The sequence below is a fragment of the Geotrypetes seraphini genome, chromosome 5, assembly GCF_902459505.1.
Source record: "Geotrypetes seraphini chromosome 5, aGeoSer1.1, whole genome shotgun sequence".
NCBI classification, from domain to species: Eukaryota; Metazoa; Chordata; class Amphibia; order Gymnophiona; family Dermophiidae; genus Geotrypetes; species Geotrypetes seraphini.
In genome coordinates, this window is record NC_047088.1 from 167861855 (window position 1) to 167888002 (window position 26148).

Sequence of the window (26148 nt, forward strand, 5' to 3'; positions counted from 1 at the left end):
AATTTATTACAGTGGTGGAGTGGTGGGGCTGAGGCGTCCTAAACAGCAAATAGTTGGATTTGAATTATATTGATCCAGTGGACTATTTTCTTATACGCTATTGATTTACACGGGATTAAAGTTTTGTGTAAAAAATTGCAGCCAGTCACTATCAAGCTTTCAATGTAATATTGGCAGGGAGATTTTCTAATCTAGGCCCAAACCAAAGCAGTTTAGTTTTTGATGCATTCAATTTCATTTGAATAGACATTGCCCATGCTTGCAATTTGGGAATACAACAATCTATACCGTGGACTTATGGGGAAGGGGGTTTTGGGGGTTCTGGCAGGAGGGAGTGGTCATCCCTCATGCTGGCTGACTTCGCAGGGGGTACGAGTTCCCTGCTGCGGCCATTAAGCGGATCGTGACATGGAGATTCCCTTGCCGCGATCGGCTCAGCGGCCACGTCTATTTGAAATGTAGACCAGTATAGGGGTCACTGGCACCATTTTTAACCTATCACCAACAAAGGGCTGGAGTGACTTGGAATTGCTCCTGCACTGACAACTGAAATTATGCCAGTTAGGTCCAGGGGGCCTTACAGGATAGACTTTTGCTGATGGGGAGGGGACTTCCAGGAAGAAGGCCCTTGAAATGGGGATTTTTGGGAAGGGGAACTTGAATTTGAGGGACTCTTTGGAGCAGTTTGGATACACACTGCCTTTAGGCAAGAAGTTTTATGGTTGGGGGTATCAAGAAGAACTCACACTTTGACTGACCGCTTTTAGAAGTGCCAGGAAGCATTATGCTGATTGTATTTTGCTAGGAAAAACATCACATGAGATGTTAACTAAAATCAAATTATGATATTTACATAGTAATATGCTATTTTGCATGTTTTTAATCTCATTACTATGTATTCTATGCTACCTCTTACTAACGTATGTTAAGATAATATAAGATGTTATTGCTCTTTAACCCATATTAAGGGGCAAACAACAAAGTTTTAGGGCCATAAAGCACCTTAATAATTACCCCTTAATGTTTTATGTATGTTCAACAGGTTTTATGTTTTCTTTTTGTTTTGTCTATCACAAGTATAATAACGCCAAGGATTTCTTCAGATAGTTATTGATAACTGCAAGATATTCTGGAAATAAAGAAGCCTTTGGCTGAGATAATAAATGTGCCAGTGACTAAAATCCTTGTGATTCTATCTCCCACAGGTTTCCTGAACATACAGGCATGGCCTAAAAACATGACACATCTTAGTGTCTTCTCTAGCCTGGTGACAATAGGGGGACGTGTACTCTACAGGTAGGAAAGAAAATTGTTTGGAGAGTTCCTTATTCTGTTTGTAGAACTGTGATTTGATGTATCCAAAAAGGACACTGTCAACTTTGTTGAACATCTACAGATTATTTATTGCACTTTCTGCAGTAGACTACAGAGATCTAGCTTTTCAATTGCATGTGACTTCACTACCAGCTCCAAATCCAGCTGTATTGTCGGTTCCCTGACGCAGCCACGAAACGTGCACGTCGGAACCAGTCACTATTCAAAGCTAAGTTTATTTAAAGCTTAATTAGAAAACTCATGGAAGTATTTATATTCTCAGCATAGCTTTTTAGCTAGCATATTCAAAGATACTTTACATTTAAAATCCCTTTTTGAACACTGCAATGATTGGTAGGTGAGGCCGAGTTTTCAGCCTTCATGTCTCTGAGCAGAGTTCTAAACAAAAATTAGTTCCTTATATGTATTGATGAACTAGTGGTGACTTTATTTTTGTTCTATTGACCTCTTGAGTCACTCGATAGTAGTTTGATTTGAACAAGTTACCCCTGCATATTTCTTTTTTGACTTAGGCTGGTTAATGTAGGCATACTCAATACCCACTCATGGCATATTCCTTTCTAAAATATAATTTAAACATGTATTAATGCATGTTTTGCTTTACCTACGCAAGCCTCGAACACTTATGTTTTTAAAGTGTTTGAGACTTGTGCAGATGAGGATGGAGCTTACAGGAATGGTGCAGGGACAAGAAAAGAACTTGCGGGGACAGGTCTGCAAAATGAGTTCCCATGAGGACAGGGAAAAATTTGTCCCTGTGTCATTCTCTAATACAGACCTGTACATACTTGAAAGGAATTACTGAACAAACAAGCATTTACCTTAATGTGGAGAAACATTAGTATTCAAGGATAAGATAAGGATCTAAAGGAGGTAGAGTCAAAAGCAATATCAGGAATTTTTTTTTTCCCCCAAAAAGTGTAGTGGATGCCCGGAATGCCCTCCTAAACAAGGTGGTGGAAGCCAGAAGTGTGCTGGACTTTAAAAAGGGAGTGAGGTATATACCGGATTCCTTAAAAGCAAAACAATATAACCAGGTGTGGGAATGATAGCTGGAATCCATTCAGGATTTCCCCAATGAATATGCATGAGATCTATTTGCTTACAATGGAGACAGTGCATGCAAATAGATCTCGTGCATATTCATTGGGAAAATCCTGAAAACCCGACTGGATTGTGGCCCTCGTTCCCCACCCCTGAAAAAACAAGGATAGAGTAGTATTTCAGCCTTGTAATGACTGTTGCACCTTTTGAGAAATCATAGGGAAATAGCTTTAGTGCATGGCAGGTACAACCCCTCCCCCCACAACCTTCCTGGGCAGACTCAATGAGTCATATTGGTCTTTCTCTGCAATGATACTATTTAACTTTAGGGGGAGGGATTATGAACATGGGCTACCATTAAGACATGCTATTTTAGTTTAAAGGTCTCATTTTATACAATGAGACTTGGAGGTAAACTAACACATCTTGTTGAAAATAACCTGTCTTAACGGTAGCTCATGCTGATAATTTCCCCCTTTGGTGTCTACTAAATAGATTTTATGCCAGTTGGCCTAGCAATCAATAGACCTTTTTAGTGTGCATTAACAATTTTTTTTAATAGAACAAATGTATGAAACGAACCAAAAAGTGTTCCCTGCACTTATTTCTACTATATCTGTTTCTAGATATAAATACGTTTAATAGCTTATGGGTTCTTTTCTCAAAACAATAATGAATACATCTGCCTCAAACGAGCAACACCATTAGGAACTGGGACTAACAATCTGTATGCCAAATTTCACGAGAAATTGATTTTTATGCAGTGAAGAGTTCAGTGAAATTGGTGATTAAACATATAAATCCTCTAATAAACACACTTTCGATATGTGGCTGCTATTTCCATCCCGCAATAATGTGGCTTATAAAGATCAGCTAAACTGTTCTGAAGCTTGCTTGCTTGTTGCTGTTAGATAGGAGCTTCTTCATTTCTCTTATCCATAACAGCAGTTGCCTTCTGTCAGGAAAAGTGTTGATTGCTGAATGTTAATTGTTATGATTTTAGCTTATTTTAGTTGCTGTAATTTCATAATCTTTTGTAAACAATTCTGATCTTCAAGGTGGGACTGTATGATGTGCAAAAGAGAATGCCAGCAGGGTAGAATTAACTTTCTGGTAGGCCCTAGGCAAGCAAACACATCTGGCCACTCATCTTAATATAAATGCACTCAACTATGTGTTCGATGTTCGGTGGAGATTAACTCTTATTTCCATGGTATCTGGAGTTGTGAAGGGATTCAGGCCTTTTGGAAGGCGCTGGCATCCTTCTTACAGGACCTGGTACAAGTTCCTGTGCCTGTCTCAGTTTTCCTTACTGTCTGTGTATACTTCTTCAGAAAAACTATTTCTTAGTAAATGTTTTATCTTGGGGAAGAAATGTATCTTATGTTGCTGGCTCTCTTCTGAACCCCCCTCCTTTTGGCATTGGAGGAATCGACTCCATGAGCTTAAGGGCTGGGAGGCCCGTTTGGTCAGTTCTTCTCGCCACCGGAGCAGAGACTTTGTCAACACTTGGACTCCATACTTGAACATTTTGTCCCCTGAGAGTTGTAGCCGTATCCTGAACAGACTCCACCTCTAATTCAGTTTATCTGTTTGCCATTGATCTTTCCATGTTTGGGAATTGTACAATTTTTCGGGGTGGGGTGGGAGGGGAAGGGGGGGTGGGGGTTTCTATCTGTGGGGTTGGGGTGTTGCTTTTGATCGTGGAGGACATCAGAGTCCAGTCCTCCGCGAATGTTGGTTGAAATTGTAAACCTTGTTTTCTACTATTGTTGTACCTGCTGTTGTCACTGCTTAATAAAAAAGATTTAAATATTACAAAAAAAACAAAAAAAACGGGTCCTTGGTTTTGACATCAGAGAAGGAAGCAGCAGGTAAGAAATGCTGCTTGCCAACATCTCCTGCCAACTAGAGGGTGGGGTACACAGGGGTGGGGAGAATAGACAGACCTCTACCTGGAGCAGTTGCTCTGGTTACCCCTCCCCCTTAATATAACCACCACTCTTCTTTTTGCCAGCTAAGCAACTTAAGCAGGCAAATATCAACCTTGAGAAACCCTGGTATATACATCTAAGAGGGCCATTCCTAAACATTTAGGCCCAAGACATATGCCTAGTTTGCTTATGCCTTAATCCAAGCCTAAATGACAGTGACATCCTAGCACTTTATCTGTTAGTGGCAAACAGGATCTCAAATATGGCACGGTAAATGGTTTCTGTATTCTGTCCATATGGTTTCAGTTTTCTATTATTGAGCAATTATCACATAGGAGCCACAATACCCTGCCAGTACTCGGCGTCAATAACAATTTATAAAGTTTCACCTTTGTTCTAGCTATCATCCAGTGCCCTTTGCTGAGGGGAGATATGATTGAAATCTACAGAATCCTTAGTGGAATAGAACGGGTGCAATTGGATCGATTTTTCACTGTCAAATATTACAAAGACTAGGGGGCTCTCAATTAAACTGCAGGGAAATACTTTTAAAACCAATAGGAGAAAATATTTTTTCACTCACAGAATAGTTAAGCTCAGGAATTCATTGCCAGAGGTTGTGGTAGAAACAGATAGCGTAGCTGTTTTTAAGAAAGGTTTGGACAAATTCCTGGAGGAAAAGTCCATAGTCTGTTAAGACATAGGGGAAGCCTCTGCTTGCCCTGGATCAGTAGCATGGAATCTTGCTACTCTGGGTTTTGGCCAGATCCTAGTGACCTGGATTAGCCACCGTGAGAACGGGCTACTGGGCTTGATGGACCATTGATCTGACCCAGTAAGGCTTATGTTTCACTGTGGTTGCCCCAGGCCCAGCTTTAGAAAAAGGAAATGGCAACATAAGCAGCTGTCTCTGGTTCTAAATTTTCATAGGCACTAGTGGTGTAATCACGGCAATGCCTCCATCTGGCCCTACTGGTGCCTTTAGCAGAAGCATAATATTGGTACTCGCAATTCAATTTACCTTTCAAAACTACAGTCACTCCCAAAATAGCTTCAAAAGAAACTCCAAATTAGTTGCAAAACATTAGCTGCAGCTTTATTACAGCACACATAATTTAACAACAGTAACATCCACATATCACCATGCAACACAAATTGCTTCCTCCACAACTAGGCAGTACTGCACTAGCTGTCTATTAACACATTCTTTAACTCTTTTCACCAAAATACACAAACTGTAGTATCGCAAGACCATGCTCAATCTCATGGCGGTATCCTACGAGTCCCAACTTAACAACACCAGTGAACAACAATATCTTGGTGAATAATGTAACTGACTCTCATCCTATCCAACCCTTTCTTCTGCGCCCGCTGCGACTGCTATGAACCCTCCAAACCCCACCTCCCACTAAAAAAAGGGGTGGGCTGGGTGGGACAGCATTCTACCCACAGCATCCCGCCGCCCACACCAACCCTCAAAAGATTCCTTCCCGCCTAATTCACAGCACATATCTTCCTCCCCAGCTCCTCTCCTTATTTTCAACTCTCCAATCCTTACTCTAATTTTCGTTTACCATTGCCAACCCTCCAATCCCCTTCTCCTTCCTGATTCCTCTTATTCATTAACCTTTTCCTTCCTCAAATTACCCATCCCAAATATTTAAAACTCCTCCAGCTCATAACACCCTCTTTTTAGCTTCCCAGATTCCCCTAACTGGCTTCCTTAACTAACCCCCCTCCTCCCCACACACACATACCCACACATCTTAACCATCTATCAGACTCACAAAACACGTCTATATCCCACGAAAAGAAATCATGGGTTTGCAAATTAGTACACATGTGCACTCAATGACTCTATAGAGTCCACTCCATTTGGGAGAAGAGGACCGCTGAGTATTTGCATTAAATTGAAATTGAAATTAAATTTATAAATTTATATTCCGTACAATTCCACATAAGTGGTTCAGTGTGAATCACAAAGAATTAGCCAAAAGGATACACTTTAAAAATTAAATCAATTTAATACTATTTTATAAGATATTTATAAAATAAATTTTAAATTTTTCCTAAATTTCTCATAGCTCACATACATTGGAATATATATATTACAGCTGCTTGAAACTAAAATAAAAGGCTGTGAATCCATGTATAACAAACTTGCTTAACTGACAGATAAGAAAGACTGTAATTTTTCCAGCATGAAAATTTGTGATCCGACTGATATTAAATCATTTTTATGCAAAGTGGGGGAGCTGTGCCATGCAAAATCCCAAAGATCATGGTGCATATTTTAAATTTTACATAAGCTTCTATAGGTAAGCAGAGTATCTGTGGTATCTTTTCTATGTGGTGGTGGTAATGGTGCTAAAGATACCAGAGATAGGTCTTTTAAGGGGGCATTCCAAAGATTTTGATGTTGGGAGGGGTTTCACCTGCTGCCACACACTGCAAAGTTTTAGGAGGCGATAGACTCCGCCTCAATCTTCCCCTCGTCCCCAATGCCCATTGCACAGATCTTCCTCCTCACCTTGTATTACAGTCATACCAGATGCTCCCTACTGTGAATCCTAACGAGTGTGGCTATGTCATCGTAAAACTTGTTTGAATGATATTGGTTGCATGCTTTGCTTGTCTTTGTGCTGATTGGCTCTATGCACAGATCATCCATTAGTTATTCTTCACACCTGATGCTAAACAAGGGTCAGCTACAGCCATGTTCCCCCTAGTTCATTCTTTCTACCATTCTACTGATGAACACGCTTTTTTATGTCTTTATAGCAGTATTTTTACCAAATTCCTTCTTTAATTTTGTTGATTCTTAAAGTTCTTGTAACACACAAAAAGTGTCATTAGCTCTTTAGAGCAAAAGGATCTCATCATATCAGAGATCTATCATTATTTTAAATATTGTTCTATGTGATCTATAGTGACTCAAAGGCCATTTATGAATTGCATTGTTCTTGGAACAGTTGGAATTCTATTCTGGCAATGCCGAACAGGGGAAATTATAATGGGCTGAAAACAATAAAAAAAAAAAGTTGATCTATGTTTTTTTTAGTCTGCATTTGGAGAAGATGCCATGAGTTAATGTCAATTCAGTATCCAAAAACACCTAGAATGACCTGCATTGTATTAATTAGTACAATCATCTGTTATACTTTCTAAACTGATGTATGACTTATAGGATGACCACTGCCTAATGGGAACCAATAAAAATATATCAGGAGGGAGGATTTGTATAGAGAGAAAAGGTTAAAAGCCCTGAACAGGAATCTGTTGATTCTCATTATGCTGTCTCTAACGTTACCTTCCTAGTGGCATCTCGTTGCTTATCCTAAAACAGCAAGGTATCACCTCTTTGAATTTCCAGTCCTTGAGGGAGATCAGCGATGGCAATGTCTATATAACAGACAATCGAAACCTGTGTTATTATCATACTGTTAACTGGACCACACTCTTTCGCACCTCAAGTCAGAAGACTACCATCCTCCAGAACAAAAAGGCCGAGAACTGCAGTAAGTAAACCTATATTGCAAGGCACCAAATAAAGTAGGATGTAGTTCACCTTAGCTCGGGAGATATCATTGTTTATTGATAAATATTTTATTTTTAAAAATCTGTTATTGTTCTGTAGGAAAACAGCCTCAAGTTGTATAGTGGGGATAGGCAGCAAGAAGAGTTTAGTGTCATATCATTTTCTATGTTTATGGGAATGTTTTGTTTTATTCATTTTTTTTTCTGGGATTCTTTTCATTCTGGGATGAATGTCATTGATAATGCCTTTCCAAAAAGTATGCACTATTTGCAAAGAGGATGCAGTCTTTTCCTTATAGTGTGCTCATGTGTGCGCACTATTTTAAAAAGTGCATATTCTTTAGAAAGAGTGTACCCTCTTTGGAAATGGCATAAACTCTTTGCAAAGATTGTGCTCTGTTACAATATCACTGAATGATAAAACATAAGGGCCCAGATTCTATAAATGACACCTGGAGTTAGGTGCCTAGATCGGCACGACTAGCTGATCTAGGTGGCTAACTTAATTAATTGATTAGGCTTAATTGGCACCGTTAATTGAAAAACACCATTAAAAAGCAATTAATTAGTTGGTAAGCGCCTACCAATTTATGTTAGGGTTTTCTATGTCTAATGGCATCTGATTTACAAAGAGGCACCTAACTCAAAAACACGCCCTTGATCTGTCCCTAACCATGCCCACTTTTATTGTAGGCGCTTTTTGCTAGAGGCCTACATTTTGTAGAACTGAGTTTTTCAAGTTAGGTGCCTAACTTCTATTAGGTGGACATTATAGAATCAGGGCCTTATTGGCCATCATAAATATGAATTTTTCTTTGAAAATTAATCCCTCAAGATGTAAGTGTACTGATTCTTCATGCTGCATAAGAGATGAGAAATTCTGTATGATATTTAAAATGACAATATACAAATTATTTCTTACTTGTCATGATGGAAAAGTAATGTTTTCACCACTGGGATTTCCTCAGGGCCTTGGGTGTCATATTTATGTTCTGTTTTGGAAAATGAAAAGGTTTTGCCTTGATCATGTATCTGAAGGATGATACGTGAATGATAAGTGCTTAATGTTTATCCCTTTGGTAAAACTAGATTTATTAACATTCATCTTGAATTTCCTCACATGCTTGACAATCAATAGTCACAGACAATTAGAAAACAATGCTGCTGTAAGGAACAATAAAGAACTTCAATATGCTTACAGTACTGATTCTCACTAGATTTTGAAATGTTGATCGGATGCGGTAAACCTGCATATTGAATGGTACGGAATATACACAGATATCCTTGGATCATGAAGGATGTCATGCCATTTCATGACTAATCAACTCCTGATATTAGAAATATATTTATAAATAGTCAGAAGCTCTCTGTCCGAGTAAAGGTTTTAGAAAGTGTTGCTAACATAGAAAGAAATACCTAAAGTTAGGCACAGAAGAAGGTGCATAAGGTTAAGCACCTAACTTAATTAGTAAATTGGCTTCAATTATGAGCTTTAACAATTTAAAAAAAAATTAATTGAGCAATAGGTGCCTATGGTCTTAGGTACGATTCTACAAAAGGCTATCACATAGCACCTAGCGGCACCTAACACCAAAGTATGTGTGGTTAGGGGTGAAGAAGGACTTAGGCGCTGCTAGGCATGATTCTCTAAAGGACTTAGGTAGGGTTGCCAGATTTCGTCTTTGAAAAAAAAAGGATGCTTGGCCCCGACCCATTCCTCTCCTAGCCCCGCCCCCATGAACCTCCCCAAGCTCAAAGGCTGCATTTGGAAGTCTTCGCGCATTCGTGGATGTCGATGCAATGATGTCAGGCATCCTCCAGGGATTCAAGAGAAAGTTGGACAAGTTCCTGCTAAACTGGAACGTATGCAAGTGAGGTTGGACTCATTTAAAGCACTGGTCTTTGACTTGGGGGCCGCCGCGTGAGCGGACTGCTGGGCAAGATGGACCACTGGTCTGACCCAGCAGTGGCAATTCTTATGCATGATGTCATCATGGCGACAGCCATGTATGCGCAAAGGCTTCCAGGTATGACCTCTGAGCTCAGGATTTCCAAAACCCGGACAAACTACTGGGCTTTGGGAATTCCTCCAGACACCAGGATAGTCTTCTAAAAAGAGGACATGTCTGGGTTTTCCCGGACGTATGGTAACCCCTAGACCGGGGGTCGGCAACCTGCGGCTCCAGAGCCGCATGCGGCTCTTTTCCACCTTTGCTGCGGCTCCGGTAGTGTGTCACGCAGGCATGCACCTTACAAGTCCAGCGTCGCGGCGGGAAATAGCCATGCTGAGCAGTGAGCTCAGCACATACACAGATGAAAGCCTTGCTTGCTGATTGGTCCGGCGGCCCCGCCCCGCCGTGCCGCCGGACCAATCAGCAAGCAAGGCTTTCATCTGTGTAGTGCTGAGCTCACTTCTCAGCATGGCTATTTCCCGCCGCAACGCTGGACTTGTAAGGTGCCTGAAAAAGAAATCATCCTGGCCGGGGTCGGTGTCATGCTCCGGAGATCTACAGCCTTCCTATCTCCCTCTCCCTTCTACCTGCTTCCGGCCACATCCCCTGCTCCGCTGCTCTCTTCGGCAACTCAGCAGCAGCGATCGACACAAGCTTCTGACGTCGGGGCCTACCCTCTGCGAGTCCCGCTTGTTTCAACTTCCTTTTTCCACAAAGGCGGGACTCGTAGAGGGAAGGCCTCGATGTCGGCAGCTTGTCTTGATCACCGCTGCTGACGAGTTGCTGAAGAGAGCCGCGGAGCAGGGGGGTGTTGCCAGGTGCAGGTAGAAGGGAGAGGGCCAGATGCAGGACTCGTGGGTGAGGGAGCAGAAGAGAGAGAGAAAGAGAGAGGGGAGGGAAACAAAAGGAAATATTTCATACTGGGCTGGGCCGGAGTGGAGGGAGGGTGGAAAGATTCTAGCTACAGGGTGCAGTAACAAAGGAAAAGGGGGGGAAAGCTGAAAATGGAGATAGTGACACAAAGAAGAGAAAGGGTAAGCAGGACCTACTGAATAAGGATAGAGATACAGAGGGGACATGAAGAGGAGGTGAAATAGAGACATAGAAGTAATGCTGAAAAAGTGGGGGGGGGGGGAGATAAAGACATTGAAAGGGCAAATGGTGAACATGGCGTAAAGATAAGGACAGAGACAAATGAAGATTCTGAAAAAGTGGTGAGATAGGGATATAGGTGAGATGGACACAAAGAAGGGTGATGCTGGAAAATAGGTGGAATGGTAATCTGACAGACACAGAAGGGAAATGCTGGATCAAGGAGAGATGGGGCTCAGGCTGGATGGAATGAGGAGAAATGCCTTGTTGGCCCGGAACTTCCTCTCCTACGTCAGAATTGACGTCAGGGAGCGGAATGCTGGTCAGCGCAACACTTCTGCAGGGAAAGCTTGGGACGGCGGTGGCTTGGGGGCTGTTCCCCGATTGCGGTGGCAGCAAACCGAGTGGCTTGGGGGAGGGCACGGAGACAGAAAGAAGGGGGAACAGGGAGACAGAAAGAAAAAGTTGGGGGAGAGAATGAGGTCTGGAGGAGAGGAAACATACAGGAGGCTGAAAGAAAGGAAGAAAGATTGGATGCACAGTCAGAAGAAGAAAGTGCAACCAGAGACTCATGAAATCACCAAATAGCAAAGGTAGGAAAAATGATTTTATTTTCAATTTAGTGATCCTGTATATAGCATTAAGATAAGAAACAATATATGCAGTGTTAGATTTGTTTTATAATGGTTTTGCGGCTCCAAGTTTTTTTTTCTTTTCGAAAACGGGTCCAAGTGGCTCTTTATGTCTTAAAAGTTGCAGACCCCTGCCCTAGACTTAGGTGCCTATAATGTAGGCCTTTAAAACCTTGGCGTACATTACAGGCCCCTATGTTTTAAGTTAGGAGCCAGTAGGCATGATTCTGAAAAAGGCACCTAAGTGTGATTGACACGATAGGCACCTATATTATATGTTTTTAGACGCCATTCACAGAATTTCCCCACATTGTACAATGACTTGGACATAGCCATATTAGGTTTTATTGTATTTAGGAAGGGCAGGATAGATAACAATGCAGGAATAACAACATTTAACATAAATTGAGTACTTTTTCAATAGGTTGGCCAATTTTCAAGGGGTTTAGAGCCTGAGTGTTGTTGGAAGGGCCAAACAAATCAATTTCCGGTTTTGCCCCCCTAATGGCTGATACTGTGCTTGGAAAAATCTTGCTGGGGCCATGGCCTCAGTGGCCTAAGTTTCACTGCCTATGCATGCTTAGTCGGTGCTTAGAATTTTAACATTTAGGCGTACTAAGCATAATTCTATAATGGGCGCCTAACTTGTATAGAATTGCACTTAGCACCGCACTAGGAGGAAAAATGATTAGAATAAGAACAATAATTATAACTTTGTGAAAGCCTTCTCTGTAACTGGACTGCATGGCATGATGATGAAGATGAAGATGATTTAGACGGGATTACGTCTCTTTTTTATTAGATTTTTCAAATAACAAACATTCAAGTATCTCACGGGCCATATTGAGGTGGAAGAAGATATCTTCTTTTTCAAGGGTCCAGCGGCAACAAGGGAGCATCCGTGGAAAATCAGGGGCGGGAAACTGCACGGGGAAACCAGGAAATTATTTTTTACTGAAAGGGTGGTTGATCGCTGGAATAGTCTTCCACTTCAGGTTATTGAGGCCAGCAGCGTGCCTGATTTTAAGGCCAAATGGGACAGACATGTGGGATCTATTCACAGAGAAAGGTAGGGGAGGGTCTTTGGGGTGGGCAGACTAGATGGGCCATGGCCCTTATCTGCCGTCTATTTCTATGTTTCTATTATGAATAAATAGATCATAAAAGTGATTAACAAAACAATTTGTTTACAACAATCAGTATGCATATAGGGCTCCTTTTACGAAGGTGCGCTACGGGTTTTACCGCACGCATTGGATTAGCGCCCACTTGCCAAAAATCTACCGCCTGCTCAAAAGAAGGTGGTAGCGGCTAGCGCACGTGGCATTTTAGTGCACACTATTCCGCGCGTTAAGGCCCTAGTGCGCCTTTGTAAAAGGAGCCTATAATGTTAGCACTAAAAGCCAACACTTATTAACACAAGAAATTAACAGTATGGATGTACCATTAAGAAAAATATTCATTTTAAAAATGTAATATGTCACTATATTTTATGAGAGGATTCCAAACTTTTTAAAAAATGTGCAAACATCCTTTTTTTTGTTCCCTGCAAACACTCTCTTACTTAGCAGTTAGACTTACTAAATTTCACCATTCCATGTATTCAACACCTGAAAAGTCCTTCCAGAGAGTAAAAATTATTTTAATAGCTAAGCTGAGCAAAATTCGTACAAATTTGGACTGTTTATCTGTGATTGAGGAATTTATACAAAGTCTACCAGCAAAATGATGTTTATGGTCAATGGCTCTTGAACATTACATAACATAACATAACTTTATTACATAAGAAGATAAGAAATGCCTTCACTGGATCAGACCCTAGGTCCATCCTGTTCGGCGATCCGCACACGCGGAGGCCAATCTCAGTGTTCCCTGCTAAAGACCTTGTTTACCCGTATCCCTCAATGTGTTTTGCAAGAAGGTGTACATCCAACTTGCCCTTGAATCCTGGAATGGGGGTCTCCAACACAACCTCTTCCGGGAGAGCATTCCAAGCGTCCACCACTCGTTGTGAGAAACAGAACTTTCTGATATTTGTCCTGGGCCTGGTGCCCCTCAGTTTCATTCCATGACCCCTTGTCCAAGTCACATTTGACAATGTGAATAACAATGTTTTTTGCTCTATTTTGTCGAATCCTTTTAGTATTTTGAAAGTCTCTATCATATCCCCTCACAGCCTTCTCTTCTCGAGGGTGAACAATCCCAGTTTTCCGAGGCATTCATTGTAGGTCAAATTCTCGATGCCTTTTACTAACTTCGTGGCTCGCCTCTGCACCCTCTCCAACAGGGCTATATCCTTCTTAAGGTAGGGAGACCAATGTTGGATACAGTACTCCAAGTGTGGTCTGACCATTGCTCTGTATAGCGGCATTATGACATCCGCCGATCTACTCGTGATTCCATCATAATCAAACAATTTCTAGGTGGTTTACACAGAAGAAGGCTGGACAATTAGCGAAAAACAAATAGTTAAAAATACAACAGTTACTTAGATATACTCAAAGTAGAGTTTTACTAAGAATAGTACCCACGTTTAAGAAATAAATTTGTCAAACAGCGCTGACTTAATTTCTTTACGAAATGCAGTATAAGACAACATAGCTTCACCAATGTATTTACCCAGCCAAAATTGCTGTTTACCTGCTTGGAATGCAGGTAAACAGCAAAACCGAAAACTGATTTGTTTGGCCCTTCCAGCAACACTCAGGCTCTAAACTCCTTGAAAATTGGCCATCCTATTGAAAAGGTTTTCATTTTATGTTAATTGTTGTTATTCCTGCATTAATCAAAGAGCAAATGAAATCCCAAACCTTTTGCCAATAGAGTTGTAATAAATTGCATTGGTAAAATAAATGCAGATGATAATGACAAAGCATTCTTTGCTATATGAAAGGCAAGTGTTTCAGACAGAGATTCTGCAGACCGAGTCGGAAGACATCAGTAATATTTCAGCCTGGCCTGAATTGAATGAACTTTTTATCAGACTGAATAATCCCCTTCTTGCTAGTGTAGTTGTGGAACACCTTTTAGCTGTGTTGGCTTGATGACTCAAAAGAGCTCTCGCATGGGTGACAGTCATTTTCAAAATTTAGTCTTACAAGAAGCAAAATAAATTGAACTGTAAAGCAATAAGGTGTTGGGATAAAAATATTAACCATAGTTGAATTCATTGTATTATAGGCAATAACGTTTTGTTTGTTTATTTCTCATCTGCCCTTTTCCAGGCCCGAGTCACATATCAACATACAAAATAGAACATTTACATTTGTTGTACAAATCACTTCAAGGACACATTATCTATATATATAAAATCGGAGGTATGTGTGTATGTATGTGTGTATGTGCCGCGATCACGCAAAAACAGCTTGACCGATTTGAACGAAACTTGGTATGCAGATCCCTCACTACCTGGGATGATATGTTCTGGGGGGTCTCGCAGCCCACCTGCACACGTGGGCGGAGCTACAAACAGAAAATCAGATTTCACCCATTCATGTCAATGGAAAAAATGTAAAAAGCTGCCATTCTCACAGTAATTCAAAAACGGCTTGACCGATTTGAACGAAACTTGGTATGCAGATCCCTCACTACCTGGGGTGATATGTTCTGGGGGTCTCGCGGCCCACCTGCACACGTGGGCGGAGCTACAAACAGAAAATCAGATTTCACCCATTCAAATCAATGGAAAAAATGTAAGAAGCTGTGGGACCGATTTGAACGAAACTTGGTATGCAGATCCCTCACTACCTGGGGTGATATGTTCTGGGGGTCTCGCAGCCCACCTGCACACATGGGCGGAGCTACAAACAGAAAATCAGATTTCACCCATTCATGTCAATGGAAAAAATGTAAAAAGCTGCCATTCTCACAGTAATTCAAAAAGGGCTTGACCGATTTGAACGAAACTTGGTATGCAGATCCCTCACTACCTGGGGTGATATGTTCTGGGGGTCTCGCGGCCCACCTGCACACGTGGGCGGAGCTACAAACAGAAAATCAGATTTCACCCATTCAAGTCAATGGAAAAAATGTAAGAAGCTGTGGGACCGATTTGAACGAAACTTGGTATGCAGATCCCTCACTACCTGGGGTGATATGTTCTGTGGGTCTCGCGGCCCACCTGCACACGTGGGAAGGGTGGGTTCACCCAATAATGTATATGTTCTTGCTCCTGGAGGTGAAACTAAAAATGTTGTTTATAATCAAGTTTTGTGTTAGTTGTATTATATTCATTTTGTCAAATATTTCACATTATAATTTGAATATTGTACTTTTTATAAAGCTGTAAAAAAATATTTTCATTCACCACTATAAAGTATCTTTATTTGAATCCATTTACAGTGTTATTGCTATAATTCAATACCCGTGCAACGCTGGGCCATCAGCTAGTAACAAATAACATACTTATATATCAAATCAAATTACATATAACATACACGTCGCATCAACAATGAATATCATTTTAGGCCAAAACTAGCCTAACCCAAACATACATCAAAGTGAATGCTTACTTTCATTTAAGCATTTTTTAAATGTGTTCCTCACTGTACTTTTACTTACTCCATCCTTTACAAAGCTGCACTAGCGTTTTTAGCACTGGCCGCAGCAATGACCGCTCGGACGCTCTTAGGAATTCTATGAGCGTCAGAGTTGTTACCATGGTGGTCGGCACTAAAAAAGCTACCGCAGCTTTGTAAAGAAGGGGGTTAAGTATTAGCATATACATTAATTTTTACTTAAGTATATTGACCTAGTACTTTAAAAAACACTGCCAGCTTGATTAATAATTTAAAACTCAGCTGCATGCCTGATTGGACAACACCCCCCTAAATTGACTCACATATGTTTTGATAATGGATCCTGGGGAAGGGGAAAGAAGGTACCAAGCCTCGAAGCAAAGCAAATCCGACAAGAAGAGGCACTGGAGATGTCAAATCCAACCGAGTGAAATATGCATTGGGGGTTTGTTGGTTTTTGGACACGGAATGTATTGTAAGTGGAGATAATATTCAGATAGATAACAAAAAAGGTGCGGCCAAATATTTATTCCAATAAAAATGAGTTGTGTGATTATTGATTGATGGTGATTAGCTTTCAGTTGCAGGTGACGGGAATGTGAATGCTAATGTTATGATATTTTTGTATAAAAGAAGTTTGCTGTATATCTGTTGCACACTTCTGAATAAAAGAATTCTGCAGACCACCCTATACTACTCTAATACCACTACATCATAGAAGGAGGCGATTCGGTCCTCGAATGAACCAAAATGTTCTTTCCAGCCAAGAGGAACGAGTAATAAAGCAACTTTCTCCAGTGCTGAAGTTGAATGTCTAATGGATGAGCAATGAAACGCAGAAGCAACTGGGAACCAAATTGGATCTGTTTATGCAACTCTTTAATAAAATAAGCTATAAACCGATGCCACTGGAAATTGCCCTCTGGATTTCCTCTGGCATCATGGCACGCTTTATTTGTTTTCCCTAACTCCATCTTTTCAGCGCCACCCAACTGCAAGAGCACTGCCAGATCTTTCAAACAAAAAAAAAAAAATTAGCAAAAGGCCAGCAAAATATAGTTGTTTAGGCTTTGATATTCCTTTGTTACCTGCAGACTGCTATTGAGACACAACCCTTGCAAATGCTTTTGCAAAAAAATCATTCAGAACCTTAAATCAGATGAGATGGTTTCCATTCCTCAGGAGATACAGAACCAGCAAAACCAAATGCCTACCACATTCATTCAACACAGAGGAAGTTACAGCCAGGCTATGAATGCTGAGCGAGCAGGAATGCAAATCCTCCCACCCTGCTTACTCTTCTCTTGTTCAGCCGGGAAAAAGCTGTGAATTCATAATGCTTTCAGCCAATTAAGCTAATAAATCTTTGGGGTCTAATTGACTTTTTTCCCCTCACATTTTTAATTAACAGAGTAATTGTGTTGTGAAACTTTTGTTCAGCACAAGAGACTGAGAAACTAACCTTTTAATGAGAGGTTTTTCAGTTATTTATACTCTTTGCAAACAGAGAACGTTGTTCTTTCTGCATATACAAACACGTTTCTTACTTGTGAAACTCTTAGGGCTCCTTTTACTAAGCTGCGTTAGCGTTTTTAGCGCATGCAGCATTTTAGCGCGTACTAAACTCGCGCTACGCAGCTAGAACTAAGGCCAGCTCAATAATGGTATTAGCATCTAGCACACACGGCTTAGTAAAAGGAGTCCTTAATGCTCTTGGAACAATAAGGGTTCAGTAGATATTTGGAAGGGGTTTCATGAGAGAAATAAAGACGTTTAAAGAAACAAAAAAATTCTGCAGTTTTGAGTTGCTGTTGTTAAGCAGATAAGTTAAAAGAACTTGATCTCCTTATAAATTCACGGATTGTTTTATTTTTTAATGCAGTCTCTTACATTTTCTCTCTTTAGTGCAGAGCCCCTTTCTAAAAAGAGAACCAAACAAATGAAAGCAATTGAAAGTTATTGAAGCAAGAGATAAGATGCTGACAGGTGTATAAATAACTGGAAGGTGTGGAGCAGAAATAGAGAGGGAAAGGTTATTCATTTGAAAAAGGGTAGCAAAAGCTGAATGAGAAAGAAAACGGATGAGAGGAAGATTGGCATGAGTCGAAGGAGAATAGAAAGGTGAGACTACAGAAAAGTAGGAAGTTGAGCATATGTAAATGATTGAATGGAGGTTAAAACAAGTAGGTTTTATTTAAATTTTAAACTAGCAACTTCATTCTAATCTGTTTTGCTGGTATTTTTTATTTCTGACAACCTTGGTATACCCAGGGCTAGAACTTTGCAACCCATCATTTGCGGCTTCTGGGGCCACCTCATTCGCAATAACGGCACCTACGATATGGAATACCTTACCTCTTTACATCCGGGCAGAAAAAAATTTAGATAAATTTAAGGGAATTCTAAAAAGTTACCTTTTCAAAGATGCATTTAACTGTTAAACAGACTTGGTTACAGCCAGAGAGGTTCAATAATTCTTATTCCCTATTTTCCCTATTGTGAGTTACTTTGCTCATATTTTATAGTTCTCCCGATTTTTCCTTTGTTTGATGTTGGTCAAGTATTGTCCCGTGGTTATCTACCTGTTTGTCTCCCCCTTTTTTAATATGAATTGTAAAACGCTTAGAAGCCTTGATTTGCGTTTTATCAAAATTTTGAATAAACTTGAAACTTGAACTTGAAAACTTAAATCTATTTTATCCTTCTCTATCCATCCAGGTTATTGTGTTGGTCCTTATATGGCAAGCACAATATGGAAAGGTTATAGATGTCATTGAAGTGCCATAACCAGGACTGTAACTCTCCCTTTTCCCTGTAACTCTCCCTTTTCCATCAGAAATTAGAAATGTATTCTATTTAAGATTGAAAAAAAGAAATGTGTGTCTGAAACAGATCAGTTGAAAGTCTTTCTTGAACACTTTCTAAGCTGCAGATGTTTTACAAACATAATATGATTGACGAAAAACACCTCAGAATGCAGTCATAAAAGCACTGATTCTTTATAGGGCGCTGATATCAGTAGCTGCCTAAAAAGCAACCACTGACTGCTTGTCAATCATGCGATGGCGCCCTATAGAGAATTGTGCCTTCATGAAAGATAGGCAGTGGAAATGGGCGAATGTCACGAATCATGCCTACTTATGCACTTTAGGCATTAGCCACACCATGGTAGCGTTGGGCGACCTAAAGTGCAATTCTGGCACTTGTTTCTTAGTAGAGAATGACACAGTGACAAAATTCATCACCATTCCCGTCCCCGCGGATAACTGCGGAAAATAATCCCATGTCATTTTCTAGTGTCTATTTCAACCTCATTCCTTCTACACCAGCATTCTTCAAAGCAAAGCTTGTGGGTCAGTGGTTGTGGCCATTCATACTCTGATTCTTCCCTCTCTCCTTAAAGAATGACATGAAGATGGTTTCCCGCGGTTATCCGCGGGGACGGGAACAGTGATAAATTTTGTCACCGTGTCATTCTCTATTTCTTAGGTACCGGTAAGCACTTAATTTTTTTTATTTAATTTTTTTTGGGGGGCTGATTTAAACAGCATTTGTTAATTAACTTAGGCACCATTTCTTGAATCTCTCCCCAAATGATTTATACTGACTTCTTGGGCAGTTGCCTCATCTGCATAAATATGGATCCATTACAAAAGAAAATATTGTGTGAAAAATGTATCTGAAGTTGAAAGTAGAGTAGGGGGAATTCTATTTATGTTGCCTAACAAAATTGGCAGCAAAAATATCTACGCTTAGTGATATTCTATAAACTGCATCTGGAGTCAGGCACAGTTTTTATAATACCCATCCCTGTGACTAAAATTTAAGTGTGGCCATTTATGCCAACTATACTATCATTTCTATAGCACTGCTAGATGTACGCAGCACATTCATGAGACAGTCCCTCATCAGTAGAGCTTACAATCTTTTTTTTTTTTTTTTCAATTATCTTTATTAACAATTGCAAAGGGAACATACAACCAGTAGCAGAGTAAGCATAAAAACAGATCAGCCAGAAAAATAGCATTTGAAAACTATAACAGCAAAAAGTGCACCGTACAAGAACCCAATTGGAGTATGCCCATCACAATTTACATTTTGAAATATCAAATCCCCCAATCAAACCCACCCATACCTCAAGCATGCGGCATCAAATCCCAACTAACAGACAACAAACACGCCACAAGCTTACCTCCAGACAGCCAACCACCCAAATACTCACACCCGCATACACATCAGTGCAGCCACCCTGTGGAAAAGCAAAAACGAAAAGAGCAAAAGAGAGCAACAGTCCTTTTCCGCAGTGACTTGCTCGTTTTGCTGAGATGGGGCGGTATGAGCTTCAACGCATCCCTAGGTCTGGGACTCTGGTCCTCCTTTTGCTATCAAGCTTTGTGGAAATGGGTGTTAACTGTTTGTTCCGGCTTGGAACCGGTGGATACGGAGTCCCTACCCTGATATTTCTTCTTGGTAGAGCTTACAATCTAATCATACAGACAAATAGGACAAATAGGGGGTTGGGGTAGGGAGTTTCAGACATGGGTATTTTACAATCAAATGGGGGTTGGGAGTTAAAAGCAACTTCAAAAACTATAACCTGGCATAAATGCCTGTGCCTAAATGGTGTGTAAATCAGACAATACATGCACATATTACAGAGGTGTAGCCAAGGTGAGCATGGGCTGGGGGGTGGGAAGGGAGGGGAAAGAAAGAGAGGGAGAGAGAGAGAGAGAGAAAATCTTCTGCACAGACTGGGAAGGGAGGGAAATAATTTGCTGCATGGGCTGGGGTGTGGGGAGAGAGGTGTCTACCCACTTTGGGCTCAGGCCCGCCCAAAATTGGCTTCTGGCTACACCACTGACGTATTATCTAACAGTTTGTTTAACTTTTAGGAGCACACATGAGCTGCCCATGCCTCTCCCAAGGCCACACCCCCTTTTAAGATCTCTGCACTAGAATTTACACGCACCACTTTATAGAATACGCTTATAAATTAGTGCACATAAATTCTAATTAATGCCAGTTGGTGTCAATAATTGCTTGCTAATTGGCACTATCCACGTGTTTTGACCTGTTACCTAATTAAATTGCATGAACAAATCAGTGCAACTTTAGTCACAGTATATAGAATCGATTTGAGCACAGTGTAAATTGTGCTGCTATGAGTTCTGAGGCCTTTTCTGCCCATTTTTTGATATGCAATGAGACATCATTTGGTATTAATGGAAGTGTAAGAATTGATATTGTATCTTTGGTGATAGTCCTCCGTGGCCTTATAATAATAATTGTATGTTCAAAAACTATTTGACATATTGAAGGCTGCGGCATTTAAAAAAAGTCACTTTAACTGGCTCACACCAAAATGGATGCAAATAGATGCATTTTCTGTAATACCCATGGGAGTTGATTTTCAAATTGATTTGTTTACCAGCAGCTGTAATCAAACTGTTTAGAGTAACACCACAAATATGTCTCATAATTTTTCTTCATGAGTTTAAAGTATACATTCAGATAGATATAAATTAAAATGTATAGATGCATGTGCATGTATATATGAGTAAGATTCATTTTTACTGTTATGCTGTTAAATTTATATTCATCGTGTTTATTTACTTCTTATGTATATGCCTTGATGGTGAATTGCATTCTGGTGTTCAATCTTGTCATTTCTGTTTCCGAACTGCTGCTGATTTATTTAAATGTCATGACCGAAGAACGCCAAGGGACACATTCAACCCTTTTTATATTAAATGTTATACACACACAATACGTGCACTCACAGAGACTCAGGAAGTAGATCAAGAGTGTCAAACTCGATCAAGGGCTAAGTTGGTTAAAAATATACTTGAAGCTGGCTGAGCAGTGGGGACGAAGAGGCAGGGAAGAATCTTGTGATGATGTATCTGAGCAGAATGGGTGTCTGTTCTGATGCTGCCAGCTTGGGGGAAAGGGTTTTGGACTTGTATGCCACCTTTTTCTAGTTTTTACAGCCACATTCAAAGAAGTTTACATACAGTTACTTCAAGCATTTTCCCTATCTGTCCCGGTGGACTCGCAATCAGTCGCATAGCGAGGGTAGGAGGCACCCGGGTAGTGGCGGCCCCATCCTTGCCCTCCTCTCAACCTCCCCACTCATTCTGTTACCCCCCTGCTCCTTCCACGCCCCCCATTTCACGGCCTCCCTTCCCTCCATGTACCTCTGTAAATCTTTGCCAGCACCCGCAACCCAGAAGTGATTCAGAGGGGCACCAGGCCGGCACAAGCAGCAGACAGGAGAACTTGCGCATGCTGGCGAAGATTTACAGAGGTATGGGATGAGAGAAAAGTTGGTGTGAACATGAGTGGTGTGGCGGAGTGGGGCAGAGAACTGCCTGCGCACCCATCGAGATGGCGCCTGGGGCAGTCCATCCCCCCTGCTACACCACTGCTCACAATCTATCTAGATTAGAGGATTAAGTAACTTTCCAAGGTCGGGTTTGAACCCACAACCTCAGTGCGCTGAGGCTGTAACTCTAAGCACTACGCTGAATATCCTTCTTTCTGAATGTGTTAGAGGTGTAAGAGTGGCCCTGATAAGCCTTGAACACCTAAGTTCCTTTATAGAATAGACTCTACCATATTTCCTAAATGGTCAAGAAAGTGTATCAGAAATTAAGCATGAAAAGTATGGGCTCCCAAGTGCCAATTCTATAACATCAACTGCATGCAAAATTGCCATTACAGAATACAGCATAATTGCCATTACAGAATACGGCATGTGCATGCCTAACTTTATTCATGGACCCTCATACCATGTCAAAGACTGCTGTAAGTGGTCGCATCTAAATTAGGCAGTTATGTGCTTACGTGATAGTATTCTATTATTTACATGCAAAACAGGCCCCTAATGTGTCCATGTGCACACCTCCTTTGAAGTTGTGCACTATTGCATTTATGCACTAAGGGGGAAATTCTGTTTATGTCACCTAAAAATTGGCACTGAAAAAAATGTGTGCTTAGCACTTTTCTACAAACTGCATCCAGAGTTAAGCACAGTTTATAGAATATGCATTTTAAGTAATATGGAAAAAAAATAATATGCAAAGGGCCTGTGCCTATCAATAAAATTTAGATGCAGCATAAAACCTGGCATAAATGCCTGCACTTAAATTGTGCACAGATTGGGTGGATTCTGTAACAGTATGCCTAACATTTAGGAATGCTCATGATGCATCTATGCCCTTCCCCTGGCCACGCTGCCTTTGAGATCCATACACAGGAATTTGCATGCACCACTTTATAGAATACTCTTATAAAGTTATCTACATAATTCTAATTATCAGCACGGATTGGGTTGTTAACTAATTAAGTTGCATGCACAAATCAGGAACATGCGCAGATCTGTGCATGCAACTTTAGTTGCAGTATACAGGATCTAGGGGTAAGTTTATACAATAGCACCTAAGTACAGTTAAGTCCATGACTACAAATGAGTGTCAATCAGCATCAGTTAACACTGTTTAAGAGCTGTTATTGGTATATAAGTCCAACTGATTCCTAAATTAACAATTAAATTAGGCACACACCTGAACTATTCTATAACTTGCACCACAAATTTGAGCGCTATTCGGAAATTTGAGTGCACAACTTTATAGAATCTAACCCTAAATGTTTTAAGACACATTAAGGAAACAAGTGTATGGACTAAGGTTGCATGCAATGAAGCTACTAAGTAGTAGATTTAAAACAGATACTCAGGAATTTGTTGCCGGAGAATGTGGTGAAATCGGTTAGCCTAGCAGGGTTTTAAAAAATGTTTGGATAATTTCCTAAAAGAGAAGTCAATAGGCCATTAATGAGATGAAACTATCCACTGCTTATTCCTAGGATTAGCATTAGAAAATCTGTTTTACTACTTGGGATCTAGCTAGGTACTTGGGACCTGGTTGGCCACTGTTGGAAACAGGATGTTGGGCTTGAGGGACCTTTGGTCTGTCCCAGTATGGCAGTTCTTATGCTCTTATGCATATCACTTCCATGTGTTCTAAAAGCTACAGACAGACAACCAGGATGCCACAGAAATGCCTCAATAAGAAATGTGTTAGTTCAGGCATAGAGGATGATGATGCCATATAGTCCATTGCACATATTGGTTAGTTTTACCATGGGAATCAAGGACATGCATGCACATTCCCTCCCGAGTCATGGAGCCAGGAAGTGACATCAGAGGGAAACCCAGCACTGGCGCGAGCAACATTCTGAAGAAGCCACTCAAACTGGCAAAGATTTACAGAGGTACGTGCAGGGAGAGCTCAAGGATGGATTTGGGTGTGTGGAAGGAGCGGGAGGGGGGAGAGGAGGGGTGCTACTGCCCCAGGCGCCTCTTACCCTCACTATGCCACTGATTGTGAGTTCACCAGAACAGATAGGGCAAGCGCTTGACATAAATGTATGTAAACTTCTATGAATGTGGTTGTAAAAACCAGAAAAAGGCGGCATACAAGTCCCAAAATTTTTCCCTATTAAATAGCTTTAGACCCCAAGCTAGAGTTACCAGATTTTCCGTTTGGAAAATTCAGACCCCTAGGCCCACCCAGTTCCACCCATCCCCGCAACGTCCCAATCTCGCCCTAGCCCTGCCCCCTGCTGCCTGCTCTCGTTGAGCAGGAGGACATCCGCACATGCCTGATGTGATGTGGAGGAAAGCTTTTCAAAACCCGGACATCTGGTAACCTTACCTCCAAGCTGACAGGATCAGAACAGACACACATAGCAATGAGGTAGCGTGATAACATATTTTTTCTAAAGTCTAGTGGTGGCGAGGGAGGGAAGAGGTAGAAGCAATAGTGTGAGGGGGTTGGCTGGAGTTTATAAGATCTATGTTTCCAGTGGCAAGATAAACTTGTAAGGTTAGAAATGGCCTGTGAGCTGTATTTTGCCATCTCTGAAGTACTTATGTACATAATCACAAAACAAAAGAGGTTAGAAGCAGCTTAAATTGACAGCTCCCGTTTTTGGACTTGTTACTGTTTCTTATTTCAACTCAATCATTTACCACATTTTCTCTGACTGGAAGAAGATTCTTTCTGAGCCTTACATTCTTTGATCATTATCAGATTTATAGTGGATGAGCTTGATAGCTTGATTCCAGGTTTATCAAAGCTTTTGGTTCAGTGTTTCTAGTGTTTAAATATGTTTGCTCTATCCTCATTTCCTAAAGTATGTTTTAATTGTGATACATTTCTTATCTTTCAGCTGCAGAGGGGATGGTATGCGATTCTTTGTGCTCAAACAGTGGCTGTTGGGGTCCAGGTCCTGACCAGTGCCTGTCTTGTAGATATTTTAGCAGGGGAAAAACCTGCATTGACTCCTGTAATCTCTATGATGGGTAAGACATCCTTTACATTTCTTTTGATACACATGGTGGTTAATGCCTACTGAACAATACACACTGGAATAGAGCAGCGGCGTAGTAAAGGGGGGCGAGGGGGAGGTCTGCCCCGGGCACCATGTTGATGGGTGCGCCAGCACCCCTCTTCACCGCCCGTCCGCCTCCTCTCGCTCCTTCCAACGCCATGCATGTACCCCTTCCCTTCCCCCCGCACCTCTAGTTGTTCACTGCTGCGAGCGATAACTTCAATGTGTTCCTCGCGATCGCATCAGCTCTCCAGGTGACCTTAGTTCTGGGCACTGTGCATAGGAAGTGACATCAGAGGGAGAGCCGCTGGGGTCATGAGGGGCACGTTGAAGTGCGGCGGAGAACAACTAGAGGTACGGGGGAAGGGAAAGGGGCGCAATGGGCGGAGACAAGGGCAGGGGAGGGGCACCTCCGCCCTGGGCGCTTCTCACCCTCAGTACGCCACTTGTGCTGGATCAGGCCCATGTGTCTTTCATACACACTGCTGTGAAAGATAAGTGTTTATCATAACAGTATTAGTAACATTATATACTGGCACACAATCCGGACGCAGTCCAATTACATTAGCGGGAAGCGATTTTATGGTCGCTCCCGGCACAGCTGTTCTGTAGGAGTTTAGGGCTCCCAGCGCATGTGGATGGAAATTTATTGAAATATTTGAACATTTGAAAAGTATTTATTATTGAAAAAATATTTATTATTGAGGGT

The 26148-nt window shown here is 41.1% G+C and overlaps 1 protein-coding gene across 2 annotated transcripts in view; it reads left to right on the forward strand.

The window, feature by feature from the left end:
* Nucleotides 1–26148, forward strand: part of ERBB4 (erb-b2 receptor tyrosine kinase 4) — a 1781744-nt gene that overhangs the window by 1309282 nt on the left and 446314 nt on the right. For both annotated transcript variants that reach the window (XM_033945093.1, XM_033945094.1), the window contains exons 11-13: nucleotides 1206–1296; nucleotides 7632–7831; nucleotides 25278–25410. In XM_033945093.1, coding sequence (XP_033800984.1) covers nucleotides 1206–1296; nucleotides 7632–7831; nucleotides 25278–25410 — 424 coding nt within the window. The remainder of the gene's footprint in view (nucleotides 1–1205; nucleotides 1297–7631; nucleotides 7832–25277; nucleotides 25411–26148) is intronic.